Below are 17700 nucleotides of genomic sequence, written 5' to 3' on the forward strand. Positions count from 1 at the left end.
TATTAAATATCCAATTGCTGAAATGTTATCACAATCGTCATCCCTATATAGAATGAGAGAAACAATTGTTGTTATCACCAAAATGAAAAAAGAGAAATATTATCAATGAAGAATTCTGTTTTTTTTTTTTATTGGGAAGATATGTGTGCCTATGCTATCTGTGGGCATATAATGTATGTATGAACCCAGCAAACCAATCGTACCGACATCGTAACAAAATCGGAACAAAATTCGGACGCTTCGTCCGATGTCGGATCCGAAATCGTAAGGATATCTTAACGAAAGTTGTATGAAGTGGTTGACATAATTTCGGAACGAAATGTCGGACCCAAATCGAAATCAGAATTCGGAACGAAATCGAAAGAAAATCCTTGGGAAATTCGGAAAGTGAATTTTTTCTTCCGAATTTTCGTACAGATTTCTGAACGAATTTGGAATAATGTCATAGGAGTATTAAATGAAAAAATGTTCTCAGACGCCTTCTTTTATTGACCAATTTTTGTTTGTTATGTTTTTTTTATTGGAAGTGAAGTTGCTAGAGTTTAGGAGTTTAGTGCCAAAGAAATTCTCGATCAGAGTGTTTCTTTGCTCACGTATCTATTTGAGCTAGCAATTGACACTTGGGTATAAAAAGTTTCTTGTTGAAAAACAAGAAATAAGGGAACTGATGAAGATCTGTGGCGAGATCTGAAACTATAGTATTCCCTGCCTTACCCCTTGGTAAACATCGCCAAATTTTTTCCCACTAATAAATTAAAGTTGTTTTAATAAAATATTAAAACAACGACTATGGGATTAAGCCTGACTATTTTGAAAAACAAAATAGAAGTCGTCATCCCAAACAAAAAACGCCAACCCTCCTAATTGAAAAACAAAATGGAAGATTGCAATTTCAAATGTTTCTAATGATTTTCACTGTTGTTATCATTTTCCAGTTATAGTAGAACAAAGTAAACTTTGTGTACGAATATGTTGAGTCTATCAGCACTAGCTTGAATTATATATTTATATTTAAAATATTTAAAAATTGTATATGCGAATTTTATAACCAACCACTTTATTTTTTGATAACAAACTAAAATGAAACCACGGTATACCGTCAGTGACGGTGGTGGTTGTTGTGCGAAGGGAAATTTGTTTCCGACATTTCGCTCCGAATTCGCACCGAAATCGGAAGAAAAACATTGGTATATTCGTATGGAAATGTACTTTCGACATTCTTTCCGAAATCTGAACGAATTTCCCCACGAAAAATTGTATAGAAATCGATACGAAATCTGAACGATTGTGCTTCCGAAATTGTTCAGATGTCTCGGACATCCGACATTTGGTTTGCTGGGTACGTACTTGTTTACACATAGATATACTGTGTGTGCGTGTACACAAACATTTTTTATGCTTGTCTCTCGATATACTCTCAATTTTTGACAGCTGATTGTTGACATTCTCAAATTCCCACAGACATAGATTTCAGTTAAATTTTGAGATCCGTGGCCGTCGGTACTGAGGTCGGAATCCTTACATGACGGTACGGAACATCGCTTCACTGTGCTTATTTTGTTGGTGTGATCAAACAACAGCGAATTACTTATTTTTCGAATAATTTTGTGAAGAAGATTCGTTTCATGTTTTTGATATAACAGGAAGGAAATTCTCTTCTTTCTTTCCCAAAAATCGTTTCAAACATAATCAAACAATGCTAAATAATTTTTGTGTTACACACTGGTCAACGCAGTCGCTTACCGACATCTAGTGACCTTGCTGATATGATTGAGAAGTTAATAGTTATAAACAATTATTACTAAATGTTTAGACGGAAAATTTGATGTGCCGATACTTAGTTCGTATAATGTGACACTTGAGCATCGACGTTAATTGAACAACATAGATGATAAAATTTTTGGTAAAGGACGATGCCATTTAATAAAGAAATGCAACCATTTTCAGTGATATTATACTCATATTCTCTCCTATTTACTTTAAAATCTTATATTGTTCATATGTATGTAAATTTTGTATGCACATACATAGATATATATATAGAGTTGTTTATGCATATCTATGTATATACAGTTAGAAAACTAAATGTTCGCAAAAAAAAAAAAATATTAAACAATTTTAAATAAAACACCGTTTTGTTGCCCTAAAATTAATAATTTTCTACGTACCTATATTAATAAAATAGATAAGAAACATAATATAATTAAAAATGTTCCAAAAAATAAAACAGTAAAAGTTAAACAGTTAATTTTTGTGAAAGCAAGCAAAGTAAGAGTGAAAAATATTCCTTTTACAATTTTACCAATTTTCAAACGTCAGTCAAGGTTCATTTAGTAAATCTAAAGCCACACGTTGAAACTTTCATACGAAACTTTTCCATTATTTTGGCGTTCTTAGGTCGAGTTTTCCAATACAGTAATTTCATAAAATCACTTTAGTATGGAACTCGATCTATAAACGCCAAGTTTCGTATGAAAGTTTCAGCGTGTAGCTTTAGAGTAAGGTTACCTAGAAAGCAAATCCAAGCCTAAAGGCATGGGTACATAAGCTGCCTCGCCTGCTTAACCACGGTACACTCACTACAAGGTAGGGCATAGCAACCAACTTATACCAATTTTTTCTTTTGGACCCCTTATTCTTTCATAGTAACCTACCATACAAGTTGCTGATGTTCTTCGAATGTTCGCCATAATGCTTGGTTTATAATAATAATAATAATATAATAATTGTTCCACAAACATCCCAGATGGGACAAGGGAGACTTCTCTCATATCAATGAGTGCACGCCGATTCATATTGGCTCAATGATATGGGACCTACTTTTTATTGCCGAGTCCGAACGGCGTGTCTTACGACACCACTTGTAGAGAAGTTTATCATGGCTTAAATACTCAGGAAATGTCGCCAACATTACTGAGGGGGAATTTTGCCACCGTTGAAAATTTGATGTTGCTTGGCCTGGGATTCGAACCGCAGACCTTCTGAGTGCAAGGCGGACGTGCTAACCATTGCACCACGGTGGCCCCCAAATAATGCTTGGTTTACATTTACGAAATCCACTCGATTTCAACTGTCAATTCCTTTGTGTATACGTCAAATGAAAACTCATCTGCAATCCATTGGATTTCATTTGACGTTTAAGCAATGGAATTGACAGTTGAAATCGAGTGGATTTCGTCAATATAAACCAAGCATAAGTTTCGAAAACGATATCATTTCGAACATTTGGCAACTGTTTTTTTCTTCACAATAAATATTGTTTCGAGAAACATTTTTTACTTTGGAAATTTGTTTGTTTTAACTCGATCTAATCATGGTTTACATTCGGCATCGTTTCATGATTTCGGAGGCGTTTCATGATTTCGCTCGAAATCCGGCAGAATTTACCATGATTTCGCATACAAAAATGAAATCATCTCATTTCGTGATTTCAGCTAAATCAACCTCGAAATCACAGTACTTATGATACACAACCCTGTTTTTCCTAAAAAAGTATCAAAAGTTGCAACTCTTTTCACGTATCTCAATAAACAAGGTAGATGGCGAATTGTTGCAACAAAAAATTTTAATATCAAAATTTCGTAAACAAGGTGAAAAAATTAAACTACTTTGTCACAATGTTAATTTTTCCTTGTATTCCAGTACTTTTTCATGGTAAAATTAGGTAATTCGAAGGCTTCTGCATGTAACACTGTGCAACACGAAAATTATTAACCATATTCTAAAACCGCAACGTGATAGAAGACCAAAAAAAGAAAGGACACGTGTCTCGCCGTTTTTTCGTATCTCATCAACTTTCGCGGTTATAGGCCTCCAAAGGTTTGATGTAAAAAGCGTCATTTAGTCAGGACTATATCTTCCAAACCGTTAGGAAATTGATTCTCATAGCTCATTTAGACTAGCCATAAATCCTCGACTGGATTTAATAAATCCAGTACAAATCTCATTGCATTTAGATATACATTTTGGAGGATTTAAATGGCAGTCAGCTGATTTTTGTTCAAAGCACAATTACCAAGGTAGATGCATCAGCCATTCGGATCGAATTTGAAACGTCAAAAGAATTTTTTGTAAATTGAATTCGTCTCAAAAAACATACGGCAAATTACAAATTTATTGTTTAATATTGAAAATGTTAGCACATTATGCTACTAATGCTAAATAAAGTTCAAATAAAGAGTTATTTTATCGCAGTTAGCCCATCTAAAATAAATAAACGAATATTTTATCGTTTAGACATCGTAAATATTAGTCTTGGTTGATAAAAATCAACTTTGTACATCAAAACAAATTCAATTTTTCTGCCTTTTTTACAATTTTTTTACATTTTAAATTATTTTTATTGTAGCAATTCACCGATGCATCTACCTTGTTTCTTGTACCAGCTTGCAACTTTATGTATTTTCTAGCAACATGTTGCAAAAAAAACAGAGTTGTATACGAGGATTTATGCCAGATTTAAAACAAATCCACCCAATACGAGGATTTATTTTTGTATGGGAAATCTGGTAGATTTTGGCTGGATTTAGCAAATAAAACCTGATAATGTGCTAAATCCGGCTAATGAAGTCATATCTAAATGGGCTATCAGAGGCAAAGTTGTAGCTCTTGTCTTAAAGAACAAAAATTGTGAACACATATAATCCGTCAAACTTCATCTGCAAGGTAAAAATCGCCATAGTCAAATTTCTTTTAAAATTTTTTTCTCAAGTATTGTTATACAGCTATCAAACCGATCAAATTTGAAGGAAACAACCAACTAAAAAAATGTACCTCAGATCTCAATAAACATCTTTCTAGAATATACGAACTCTTTAGAAACGGATCGTAATGGCCAAAATAGCAAAACAATTTCGATTTTTATCCTCTTTTCTCGGCTTCTGCTCCATAGATACTAAACCGTTCAAAATTCAAGAAAACAATCAACCACAATATTGTAGCAAAGGTATCAATAAACAAATTTCTGGGACATACGAAATGTCTATGAACGGTTCTTAATGGTAAAAATAGCTAAAATCTTTTGAATATGGAGAATATGGTTAATAAAACATGACTCAAAAAAATTACACACAGTGTAATTTGCACCTTGGAATGTTGTGAAAACTATAAAATTTATGAAAAACTCAGGAATTTACATATTTAGCGAAGCTTAGGAGCATATATTATCCATAAGAACAACTTCAAAGCGCTTTAAGATCTCAAAATAATTAGTCCCACTGTATTTCCTGGGGTTTCATAAACTACCAGACTGACAAAACTCAAAGAAATCTGCAAGGGTCCGCCTTAACGAGCTATACGCGAAGTCTGACATTAAATAACGGCAATTAATCCACAAATATGTTCCTATTTTGTCTAAAATATATCATAGACAACCAGAGACATTCGATAAAGCAATAAAATGTAGAAATTGTATTGCTTATTCCATAAATTTTACGGTAATATATTTACGGTAATATTTCCTTGGGTGTATGTAAACTTTTTCCCTATTAATTTTTAATTTTTATAGAATTTACCGTTATTCGTATTATGGAATATATTTTTGTTGTATGTAATATTGTTTATTAGGGATATGAGATAGAACTATGTAGGTACTTGGATTTTCATAAAAATGCTTCTTACTCTTAAAATCCGAGATTTATAGGGTGTATGTAGACTTTTTTGGTTGACTCTATATATGGAACGCGTTTACGAAAAATTTGGTCTGTATGTCATCTGGGGACTGAGCTATGGATGCCTAAATTATTACGAATATAGATGAACGATCAAAAATAAGTTACAAAAACAGGTGGTTAGTATATCTGAGTCCAGTTGAATAACAGCTTTTCTAATCTCTAAATAATACTTAACATAATGTGTTTCAAATATTTTTAGCTAAAAAAGTTTTAAAAAAACGTTAACTGTGATTCGAAATTGATAATAGGTCTGTCTGCTTACTCAAAAGTTTGCAACAATTTGTATAAATTGCAACAGAAAGTTGTCTGTAAACTCACTTGTTCTCTGTTAACTCCCTGTTCTCCATGGAGAACTTGCAAGTTTTTGCTGGAGAAATTTCTTCTAGCAAGAACGTGCAAGTAACAGACACACATAATAGGTCTGTCTTGTTACTTTCCCCGTAAGAATTTTCCAGCAAGAACTTTCTCGGAGAGTAAAGACTTTTTATTCTCTTTTGCAAGAATAAGCTGATTTGCCAAAACGTAAAAACTTTCCAACATGGCTACCAAAAACAAAAAAAAAAAAAACAATTGACATGCTATTTTGACAATAAAATAGTTTTCAATTTGCACAGAAATAAATCACCGAATAATTAAAAACAGCTGATTTATTGTGTGCAGGGAGAAGAATAGTTGCAAGTGCTTGCTAGAAGAAATTTGTCCAGCAAGAATTTGCAAAATCTCAGTAAAAGAACTGTCAAAATGTCTCTCTCGAATCGCTCTCTTTTGCTGGACTTTTGCGTTAACAGACGACTTCCAGAAACAATTGGTATACATTTTAGTCGAACCAGACAAACCTAATGTATACTCCCCTGAAATTAATAAGGATTTAATTAATTTGAGAGGAGTGTTCGAATCTGATGTTTGCATACTGTCATTTACCGATACAAGCAAGGCGAATTTAGGAAGGTGATACAAAAGGCGAATACAGGCATTTCTCTTTATTTGCTGTCGAGGATTGCACCAAAAGCAAACAAAATAACAAAATATGTTTCACTTATAAAATTAAACATTGTACCAATGCACATTTATATAAGGTAGAAGTGACAATCAGCTGTATTTTTACTTTTTTTGTAAATTTGGTTTTCAAAATGTAATACGGTGGTCTACTCATGAATTTTGAAATTTGCTACCATAAAATCTTCTTCTTTTCATCGTAAACGTGTAATAACAATGACCTACGACAGTTCTGTGCATGTACAGACAGAACATCATCGGAGTACATCCCCCATCTATCGCAGCTGAAGAGCGTCAGCTGCCACGACAAACCACAATAGTTTTTGGTTCAATACGCTCGGGATATTGCAGTCGCCTAAATTCCTATTGGGCGGGAATTTATCGCACCGTGCAAGACATCTGCCCAGTATGCCGCATGGGCCCGCACGATACTAAGCACCTATTCAACTGCCCCGCCAAACCTACTCTTCTAACTCCAGTGCATCTGTGGTTACATCCCATCGAAGTAGCCACTTTCCTGGAACTGGAGATAGACCCAGAGCCAGATTGAACCGGAGAACGAACATACAAACACAATAAGCTGTGTTCCTTTACTTACCTGGGGTTACCATTTTTAACCTGCAAAGCGTTCCTTAACCCCAAAAAGTGGTAAAACTGGCAGCAATTTTTAAGAGAGGAGAGAGCACATATGCCTTTCTCTTCTACCACAGGCTACCAGACAAATTTTTGCAGGTAAAAAATGGTAGAACTGATTTTTCGACATTTGTTTGATTATTTTCAATTCGATTATTTCACAATGAAGAAAAAAAATGAACGAAAAACAGAAGAAAAAGACGAACGCTGACAAAACAAAATTAAAAACTGTGAAATAAAAGAAGAAAATTTATATTTTATGTTTCTTTTTGACATTGCTACCAGATCTACCATTTTCCGTTCCTTTACTTTTCTGGTAAAAATGTTCATGAGAGAGCAATATTGACACTTTTCTCTTTTATCACTTTTACCATTAAAAAAGTAAAGGAACAAAGCTATAATAAAACACTGTTACAACAACAACAACGACAGTTTTGTATGCTTTATATTTACATTTTGATTCAAATTTGTTCTATTTTAGAGGATTTCAAAATGTATTTATGTTTTCCTGAGAAAATTTTTAGAACGAGTTCATTATTCAATATTTTCTTTAACATTCAATTTTCAATAAGAACAATGTTGTTTTTGTAAATTTGTTAGTTGTATATATATATATATATATATATATATATGAGGAAAAGTCAAAATTTTTTAGTTTCCATGAAGCCAAGGTTTGCACTATTATAATACGCGAACTATTGTAGTTTACCAGTAACTATGACTATTGCTGGATTAATTTTGATGTTTTTGTACAAAGCTCAAAAATTTAGCAAAAAAAATTAATTTACGTGGTAGTTACGACCGCGTAAAGGAAAAACCATAGGTAAAAACACGTTGAATCTAAACAGGTTTTTTACATTGCTATTCGATTTCTGATTAAACCATTCAAATGACGGACATCTGTGCAAAGTGAAAGTTAGAGAATACAAAATGAAGATTACACTTCTAATGTATCACTTTCCAAAATTTCCACTGCATCTACCTTTTATGGATGCTGACATTTTGAAGCCGAATTTCAGGTGTTTTTTTGTATTTTTTATGTAACTGGGACGCGCATTCGGATATTTCGAAAAACCGATTATAGGACTAAAGAACTCGCGATTTCGCATAATCTGATATGTATATTAAGTATGTAGCCCACACAGCAGCAGAGTAATCTACTGCCAAAGGCAAACATTTAGTGCGATATTTTTTCTAAAAAACCTATTTTTTGGGTACAGTATTTACAATATTGTTTTGAGTGTGCTGGTACCCCGCGATATTTTAGTTTTTCGACGATCCGGATCATATGAATCACAGATCGTAAAAATCCATCTACTAGAACGGCGGAAATGGCTACTGCAAAAATTGAAAAATTTGCGAAAAATGTTTTTCAAAATATCGCTGACTAATTCGCGTTTTATGTGGATCGTTTCCATTTCAATGAAGAAAGTGAATCATCACTCGCGTTTGTGCGAAAACAGCGGTTTGAAAAATTTAGTGGCATGGGAGCTGTATCCGATTTATCCAAAAAATACTGTGTGATGCTACATCCACGGTTCTTGATGGATTTTATTGAAATATGTTTAGGTCGATGTATTTTTTCACGGTTGATAGTGAAATCGGATGCGCATAAAAAGTGTATGCACTTTGTGCAAAATATAAGCGTAATACAGTTTGTTGCACACTAAACTGCAGACGATGCTACATCTTAGCGGCCAAAGTAAATCCTGGCAAATGTGTACAAACTAAAAGAGAAGAATTCGCTGTATTGGTAAACCGCATGCGCATCAAGTGATTTTGAGGATTTCGCGATTTACACGCATTTCAAAATGAACATTACCCGATACAATTTTATTTCAAGATTATACCCCATTTAAAGGAACCCAACATTTATTTGAAAGATATCCATATCTTCTGCTAGATGTTAGCGTGTTTTCGAGAAGTTATTAGAATAAAAAATGTGATTTATTGCGTGGAATTTAACTAAAATAGAAGAAAAACTCCGACTTATTTTTCTTAAATTTTGTTCAACTAACTCACAAAATAAATTTTAATAAATATTTTCTCTTACAAAAATTATATAAAGTTCCTCAATATATTTTTTGTTTTTTGCTATAATATGCAAACCGCTAAACGGATTTTTATAGTTTTGGTTTCATTTGAATCTTCGCGATGTTTAGATTACGTACATATTTTTTATATATTTTTCAGATGCATAAACAGCTTGAATTTTATTAGAACAAGTTGTAAACTACCAATCGTTTTGAATGCTTTCCTAATTTCCGCGAAAATTTACAACTTTTTCACTAAAGTTATGGGACCTCAGTAACCATATAGTATGTAGGGAGCCCCTAATTAAGAGAGTTTCTCAATATAATGATTAGAGTCTTTTAAAGATTTTTTTTTTTATCAGAATTGAAACCGCCATAACTTTTGCGCGCAACAACCAAAATTAGTATCTCGAACAGATTAAAGAATTGGATTTTTTTCCCAATCTATGTACCAAAAATCATTCATGTAGCTTTAAAAAAAATTTTTAATTTTTTTTTATGAAAAACTAAAAAATTTTGTCTTTTCTTCATATCTATATACATAAAAATGGTGTAAAAATGTATAGTAATTCATAAAATGAGAACGGCTAGGCCGATTTCTGTAAAATTTTTTGTCAGTTATTCGTATTTTCGAGGAGAAGGTCTTTACGGAAGAAAATTTTGGAAAACCTCTCTGGAAAAGTCGGAAAATTGGAAAAATCGAAAATTGAGTTTTTGTATGAAATTTTATTCCTTAATAGCGAGACGAAGTTCGCCGGGTCCGCTAGTATATATATAGATTTTAAATTTATATACATTTATTTAAATTTGCCTTGCATTGTACATACATATGTAAGTACATATGGGGATTTCTGAGTGCAATCTGACACTTCTTCCAAATGAGGTTTTTGATTTCCTTCATTTTTTGCTGTGGTGATGCTGCTCATCAGCAAAACAGCAATCCCACGGCAGCGAGTTCTTTCGTACCGAATTGATCCGGAACCATAGTGTTTCGGCCAGCAGCTGCCAACCCAGCTATGCTTGTACGTAGGTTTAAATGCTGCTACAACAACAACATCAGCAAAACATTTTAGTATATTTTCAGATTTTTTTTTACCAACGGCTCCAGAGATATCTCGCCTTGAAAAAGTCGAATTCTGTAAAAACTATATGCAAAAACTTCTTCATTTTGCGATTTAAAGAATGGTTTAGCAATTACATAGTGTACCAGCAATAGTGTGTATTACTGAATGAAGTTTTTTGTGCCCGCGTAACTTTGGCCATTTAAGATCTCAAATTCAAATCCTCTTTCGTATTTATATAGTCATCTTCTGGTAAAAATTTCATTATAATATTTGGTAGATGCCCATTCATATTAACTCCGAAGCTGTAGTTTTTTGATCAACAATTTAGTTAGTTTATTGTCCGGCTGGTACAATAACAGCCAAACCATATTCAAAATCTAAAAATTACGAAGTTTTTAAGATGTTTAAGATAAATTCCCAAATAAAAGTACAAAACAAATGTTGAAAAATGTAATTTTTTATTTTTTGTAAAATATCAAAGGTTTCACACTGGTATTTGTATTGGCAAATTTTAAAAAATTTAGAAAAAATAGTTGCCATTTGAATCCCATTACCAAATAGTACTTAAAATTTTTGTAATTCATCGTAGTTTAAAAAAAATCAAGAAAATGGAAGGGGGTCAATCATTGTTTAATATTGATTTTAAATATTAAATCGCGAAAATTGCATCTAAGCCCAATGTGCAAATTTTTGTTATATTTTTTATTAAATAGCTGATAAAACAACAAAACAATTTTTGTATGGATGGATTTGTTCAAATTGGACCAATATTAAAGAAGTTATGAGAATTTCTTTGCACATAGTTTTTACAGAATTCGACTTTTTCAATGCGGGATATCTCTGGAGATGTTACTAAAATAATCTGAAAATATACTGAAATGTTTTGCTGATGAGCAGCATCACCACAGCAAAAAATAAAGGAAATCAAAAACCTCATTTTGAAAAAGTGTCCGATTTCACGCAGAAAGGCCCATATATATCTTTTGTGAGAGAAGAAATATTTGGTATTTATTTTTAATTAATACAAAATTGTTTGACGGCAAATGAAGACATCAATTGGTATTAATGTATCACCTTCTTTCTTGCACCATGGCACAGTGGATCCACTTGTATGGAGAAAGTGGCCAAAAATATTTAGAGTTTAAAAATCAAGCCAATGCGCCGGTTACATCTTTGTGCTGCTGCGAAGAGTGTTTTAAGAAACCAGGACCGTAACATTCTCCCCTCTAGAGGGGGTATATGGTAAGAATTGTTTTATGCTGTTAATACAGAATGGCATGAACAAAGGTCCCGATTATCTTATGATGCAAAAAGAGGCTCCAAAACAACATAAAATCCAACCAATTTAGCGGATTAAAAAATCAAAATGTTTGTCTGAAAATTGGTAAAGTTTTTAATATAGATCTTATAGCGTTCTTCCTGGAAGGCACGTACCGCCAACGTAAGACAAATTTGGAAGAAGATTTCTTCATCTTGCCACTGATGCCAATTATGTTAATGTACGTGATCAGAAAACAGAGTTATACGCTAATATATCCATTGAAACCCTATTCTAGGGCAGCTTTAGTCAGTGTCCCACCATTTCTAGTCTGGCACTAGATGGCAGCTGATTTTAATACTGAATAATCTTAAACCCATGACCTACTTTGGAAAATTATTTCCGAGGTGGGCACTGGTGGGCATCATGACTAAAACCTTAGGTCAAATTTATGTATATGATTAAAATCGCATTACAAAATACACTCAGAAAATATGCAGCTAACTAGAATTCCACAACACGCTAAACACTATTTTTTAATGAATATTAAGCTATTACCTCCCCCTTCAAAATCCACTATAATATTTTGCTATATGTATTTGTTTCGCGATATTTTGAATATATTTACATGCAGTTAAAATATAGGTTGTACTCACAACAAAAAATATTAGTCAAATGTTCCGACTTTTGAAGCTATTCTTAAGAAGATCGCGTTCGAATGAAACAGAAACTAATATATTTTTAAAAAGCTCCATGTCATAGCTGTCAGAGTTGCCAGATGTTGTACCAAAATTTTGACATTCATTTTTTTTATTTTTGGCCAATGGGTGGATCCACTGTGCATGGATGCAAATCTCAGTCTACACTAGAGCAAACCCGTTCGTTAGTATTGTTAAGGTTACGAAGTTTTTCGGCAAATCACACACACGCGACCCGAACGCAAACTAATAGCTCATTTATATGCCATTTAGATATGACTTCATTAGCCGGATTTAGCACATTATCTGGTTTTATTTGCTAAATCCAGCCAAAATCTACGAGATTTCCCATACAAAAATAAATCCTCGTATTGAGTGGATTTGTTTTAAATCCGGCATAAATCCTCGTATACAACTCTGTTTTTTGCAACATGTTGCTAGAAAATACAAAAAGTTGCAAGCTGGCACAAGAAACAAGGTAGATGCATCGGTGAATTGCTACACTAAAGATAATTTAAAATGTAAAAATTTGTAAACAAGGCGGAAAAATTAAATTTGTTTTGATGTACAAAGTTGATTTTAATCAACCCAGACTAATAATTATTATGTCTAAATGATAAAATAATTCGATTATTTATTTTATATGGGCAAACTGCGATAGAATAATTATTTATTTGCTCTTTAGCTAGCATTAGTAGCATAATGTGCTAACATTTTCAGTATTAAACAATAAATTTGTAATTTGACGTATGTTTTTTGGGACGAATTCCACTTACAACAAATTCTTTTGACGTTTCAAATTTGATCAGATGGGCTGATGCATCTACCTTGGTAATTGTGCTACGAACAAAAATCAGCTGACTGCAATTTAAATCCTCCAAAATGTATATCTAAATGCAATGAGATTTGTACTGGATTTATTAAATCCAGTCGAGGATTTATGGCTAGTCTAAATGTGCTATTAGACTAGTCATAAATCCTCGACTGGATTTAATGAATCCAGTACAAATCTCATTGCATTTAGATATACATTTTGGAGGATATAAATGGCAGTCAGCTGATTTTTGTTCATAGCCCAATTACCAAGGTAGATGCATCAGCCCATCTGATCGAATTTGAAACGTCAAAATAATTTTTTGTAAATTGAATTCTTCTCAAAAAACATACGTCAAATTACAAATTTATTGTTTAATACTAAAAATGTTTGCACATTATGCTACTAATGATAACTAAAGAGCACAAAATAATTATTTTACCGCTGTTTGCCCATCTAAAATAAATAAACGAATTATTTTATCGTTTAGACATCGTAAATATTGGTCTTGGTTTATTAAAATCAACTTTGTACATCAAAACAAATTTAATTTTTCCGCCTTGTTTACAAATTTTTACATTTTAAATAAATTTTAGTGTAGCAATTCACCGATGCATCTACCTTGTTTATTGTGCCAGCTTGCAACTTTTTGTATTTTTTAGCAACATGTTGCAAAAAACAGAGTTTTATACGAGGATTTATGCCAGATTTAAAACAAATCCACTCAATACGATGATTTATTTTTGTATGGGAAATCTGGTAGATTTTGGGTGGATTTAGCAAATAAAATCTGATAATGTGCTAAATCCGGCTAATGAAGTCATATCTAAATGGCATATTAGAGAGCAAATGTTTTGATTTTTTTACTTCAGTCTTGTACTGAATGTCATGCAAGCAGGTTGATGCCGCTTTATTTGTTTTTTTTTTGGGTAGACTGAAAAGATTTTGCAGTTGTACAGCAAATATGTGGAGGGAAGAATTTGAAAATGATTTTTTGTTTTGTATTAATATTTTTAATGACGCAGAATGCCTCGTCTGCAATGCAACAATAAAAAATGTATATCCATCTTTCCTTAGGCGTCATTATAATAGGCATACAAAATATCATTTAATGACGCGAAATGACCGAAAAAATAATATGCCAGCTTAAAGATAATTTAACAAATAAAAATAATAGGAGTCTTAATATTACAAAAGACAAAGGCAATTATGATAATGCCACAATCAAGGCCCCATATAAGATTGCTTTGGAATTGGCCAAGAAATGTGGACCTTTTGAAGATGGTTTTTATGTCAGAAGTGTTTATGTCAGTATTACCTTTTTTGGAGATACTGGTAGAAAAATGGAAGACATTTTCAAAGAGGTGCCTTTATCTCGGTCCACAATAGTCCGCCGCATCGAGTCAATAAGGAAATTCATAGAAAAAATGTTTTTTATGCATATAAAGTCTTAAAAAATCATTTTTATATACAATTTGTTTTTTCTCTCAAAAAAAAAAAAAAAAAAAAAAAACAAAATAACATATGAAGAAAAATACTCTTCAAATTATGAAGTTATTTATATTATTTTTAATTTAAGTCATACAAAGCGAACGCGCCAACTATATACATATTTTTTTCATTTCACACTCAATATGAAAATCATCAGCCTGTTCTGTCAGTGTAATTTTACCCACACATAAACAATTTAAGCGCTCGCTCTTCTTGGTCGGCTATGCACTAGAGTAATTTCAATGAAATTTTAACATGAAATTTTTAATTTTGTTGGTAAAAACACATATTCGTATAAAACAAACAGACCGTTTTCTTTTAGATTTGCTTCTACTTTCATGTAAAAAATTCAGTGAAATTACTCTTAGTGTGAACCGGGACCAAGTAATGTAGAGTGCCTAGAATCAGGGTTTAAAATGCTAACGCCATATTAGCAAAAGCACCGAATATTTGCTGCTTTGCCTGCTAAAATTTCTTCGAAATATGTTTAGCAACAATGAACAACGGCAACATGTAGCAACAAATTTCACAAAAATATTGCTTGCGATGCTGATGCTATTTGATATTGTTGCTTTAATAAAAAAGCATCAGACACGCATACTCATATTTTGCAGCATACATGATCAACACATATCAGAAAAGAGAATAAGCAACAAAGTTTCAACGGCTTGGCCATGTTTTCAGCAAACAATTGTTTTTGAGATCAGGGTTACCAGTGTAATGCATTAAAAATCACGATATAATTAATTCCACTTTTTCGTTCAAAGGACAAGTCAATTTTTGGTGAAGCCGTTCAAAATATATTTGTTTATTTTTAAACAATAATAAGTAGTATTCTTTAGGTTCTACCATATGATGGGAGCATTTTGACATTAAATGACATCTTTTTTATTACTACGTTGGCAACTCTAATGACAAAAAACACCCTCTCTGGCTAATTCGCTGCGACGAATGGTCAGCCGACTGCTAAATATGTAGCGTGGTTGTCGATTATGCCTAACGAAAAAAAGATTAGGCGTAAAAAACGAAATAAGCAAAAATGTACAAAAATAAATATGCGTTCGGTTGCTCATTTAGCCGTGTGTGTGAATATTGTGTAGTAGTTGAAGTGTACAGCTAATGCTAATGTTTTTAGAAGCTGACTTTTAAACCCTGCCTAGAATTAATAAATAGCATATAGTACGTTTATATATGTATAACCGGATTTAATAAACCCAAATGTCAATTCCGTTGTGCATACGTCAAATAAATCCTGACAAAGAAAGTAATCCCTGTAAAAACCGATAATATGAACAGGTTCTTAAATATTCGATCACCTATTAGGCAATCTTGCAAATTCTTATTGAATTAATTTTTTTAACAAAGCATTTATATATTTGTATGCGAAACGTTGCAGTGCCACAGTGTCTACGATCGAAAAGTGTTCGAATTTCTACTTTACTTGGAGTCGTCATGGATGAAGATGACGGTGTTCCTTTATCCTTAAAGCAGCAAAACATGTCAAAGATTGTACATTATAGAAATAAAAAATCATTTGAAGTGTCCGATTGTTGCAAGGCAACAAAATATAGCTCGTCATTTCGTAGTTCGTACATTCTAAAAGAACCGGATGTGCCTATTCAACATTCAATTGATGATATTAACGAAAAAAGCAAATTAAAACAATCAAAACATACTGATGAGAGAACTGTATTGAGCAAGGATCTGTACAAGAATATGAACCAAACTGTCATTGGAGATTCAATAAATAATGTTGGGTAAGTAGTAAAATAAGTGGGTTTTTTAATTTATAAATTGGCGTAAACGAATTTCAAGTATGTTTGACGTATACCTGTATTGACACCGGTTTTGTTTGTTCGCAATATGAATAACGAAAACAACAGAAAACGAAAGAAAAATAAAAGTTTGCGATTCAGCAGGCATAACATGTAAAAAAACATACCGTGTAGAAACCGCTTTAGTATTTAATTGTGACAAACGGTAAAATTTGTATGACAATCTGTTTTTCGAGACCTAAAGGCCTGCGTACATAAGCTGCTCTACCTGATTGCCTTGCTTTCCTGCTTCATTTTTGACATAATAAAAATAAAAGAATAAAGAAGGCCGAGCAAATTTCGAACTGGGTTGCCCTTTTCTTTTTTATTCTTTTATCAGAAGTAAGCAAGGTAAGCAGGCAAGGCAGCTTATGTACGCAGGCCTTAAAGGCCTAGGTACATAAGCTGCCTTGATTGCTTGCTTCTGATTAAAGAATAAAAACGAAAAGGGCAACATAGTTCCAAAATTGCTCGGCCTTCTTTATTCTTTTATTTTTATCCCCAACAAAAAATTTTGGAAGTTGTGCATGTGGAGTTATGATTTCACAACATCCTTCGATGCAGTCCACACGGAGTTATGAACAATGCACTCCGTTCGATACAATTTATAAGCAGTTGCTTTAGAGATCCCTACAAAAACAAAACAGTTGGTTGATCCCCACCCGCCTCTGGCGAAATTATTTATACTAAAAATAAGACAGAGTGATACTTTTATAAGAATTTGTTATAAAATAAAGAAATAAAAACTTAAGTTGCGAACATTTTTGTGGTAATTCACGAGATGAAAATTTTTAATGGATGGGAAGGCAACATAAAAAACCTTTAGGATGATGAAGCAAAATCAGATGCACTTGGATTAAATGGAGAACGGAGAAAGAAACTCAAATGTGATTGAATTTAATGGAAACTTGTTTTAATTTGTGTTTATATAATAAAGTTCTTTGTATTATTGTTTTACACAAATAATAAATGCATTTTTTTATTCTAGGATATTTCGCAATGGCTTGCATTTTTATTGCATCTTTAGACAGACTAAAAATGCAATCCGAAGAGTGCCTTTAAATTCAATTCAAAAAACTACATCAAAAGCTGTGATTTGGATCGAAAATGGAGTGCATCCTAGCTGTGTGCTGTGGAAGCAAAATGGAGTGCATCTTAGCTGCGCGCTCCCTTGTAAAAATGCATAAGTGAATTCATAGAAAAAGATGTACTCCAACGTCACTTATA

General features: G+C 32.7%; 1 protein-coding gene across 7 annotated transcripts in view; it reads left to right on the top strand.

Annotated features, from left to right (window-relative positions):
• The first annotated feature begins 1482 nt into the window (after positions 1-1482).
• The window catches only part of E23 (ABC transporter G family member E23), a 102260-nt gene continuing 86042 nt past the window's right edge, over positions 1483-17700 (top strand). The window contains exons 1-2 of one of the 7 annotated variants that reach the window (XM_073968808.1): positions 1488-1528; positions 16056-16416. In XM_073968808.1, coding sequence (XP_073824909.1) covers positions 16112-16416 — 305 coding nt within the window. In that variant the 5' untranslated portion in view covers positions 1488-1528; positions 16056-16111. Of the gene's footprint in view, positions 1529-1583; positions 1778-1811; positions 1904-4825; positions 4946-16024; positions 16417-17700 lie in introns of those variants that run through there. The other 6 variants (XM_073968806.1, XM_073968807.1, XM_073968809.1 and 3 more) reach the window with 6 other exon arrangements.

This window comes from Musca autumnalis, unplaced genomic scaffold (genome assembly GCF_047663935.1).
Source record: "Musca autumnalis isolate F117 unplaced genomic scaffold, ASM4766393v1 scaffold_2, whole genome shotgun sequence".
Classification (NCBI taxonomy): domain Eukaryota; kingdom Metazoa; phylum Arthropoda; class Insecta; order Diptera; family Muscidae; genus Musca; species Musca autumnalis.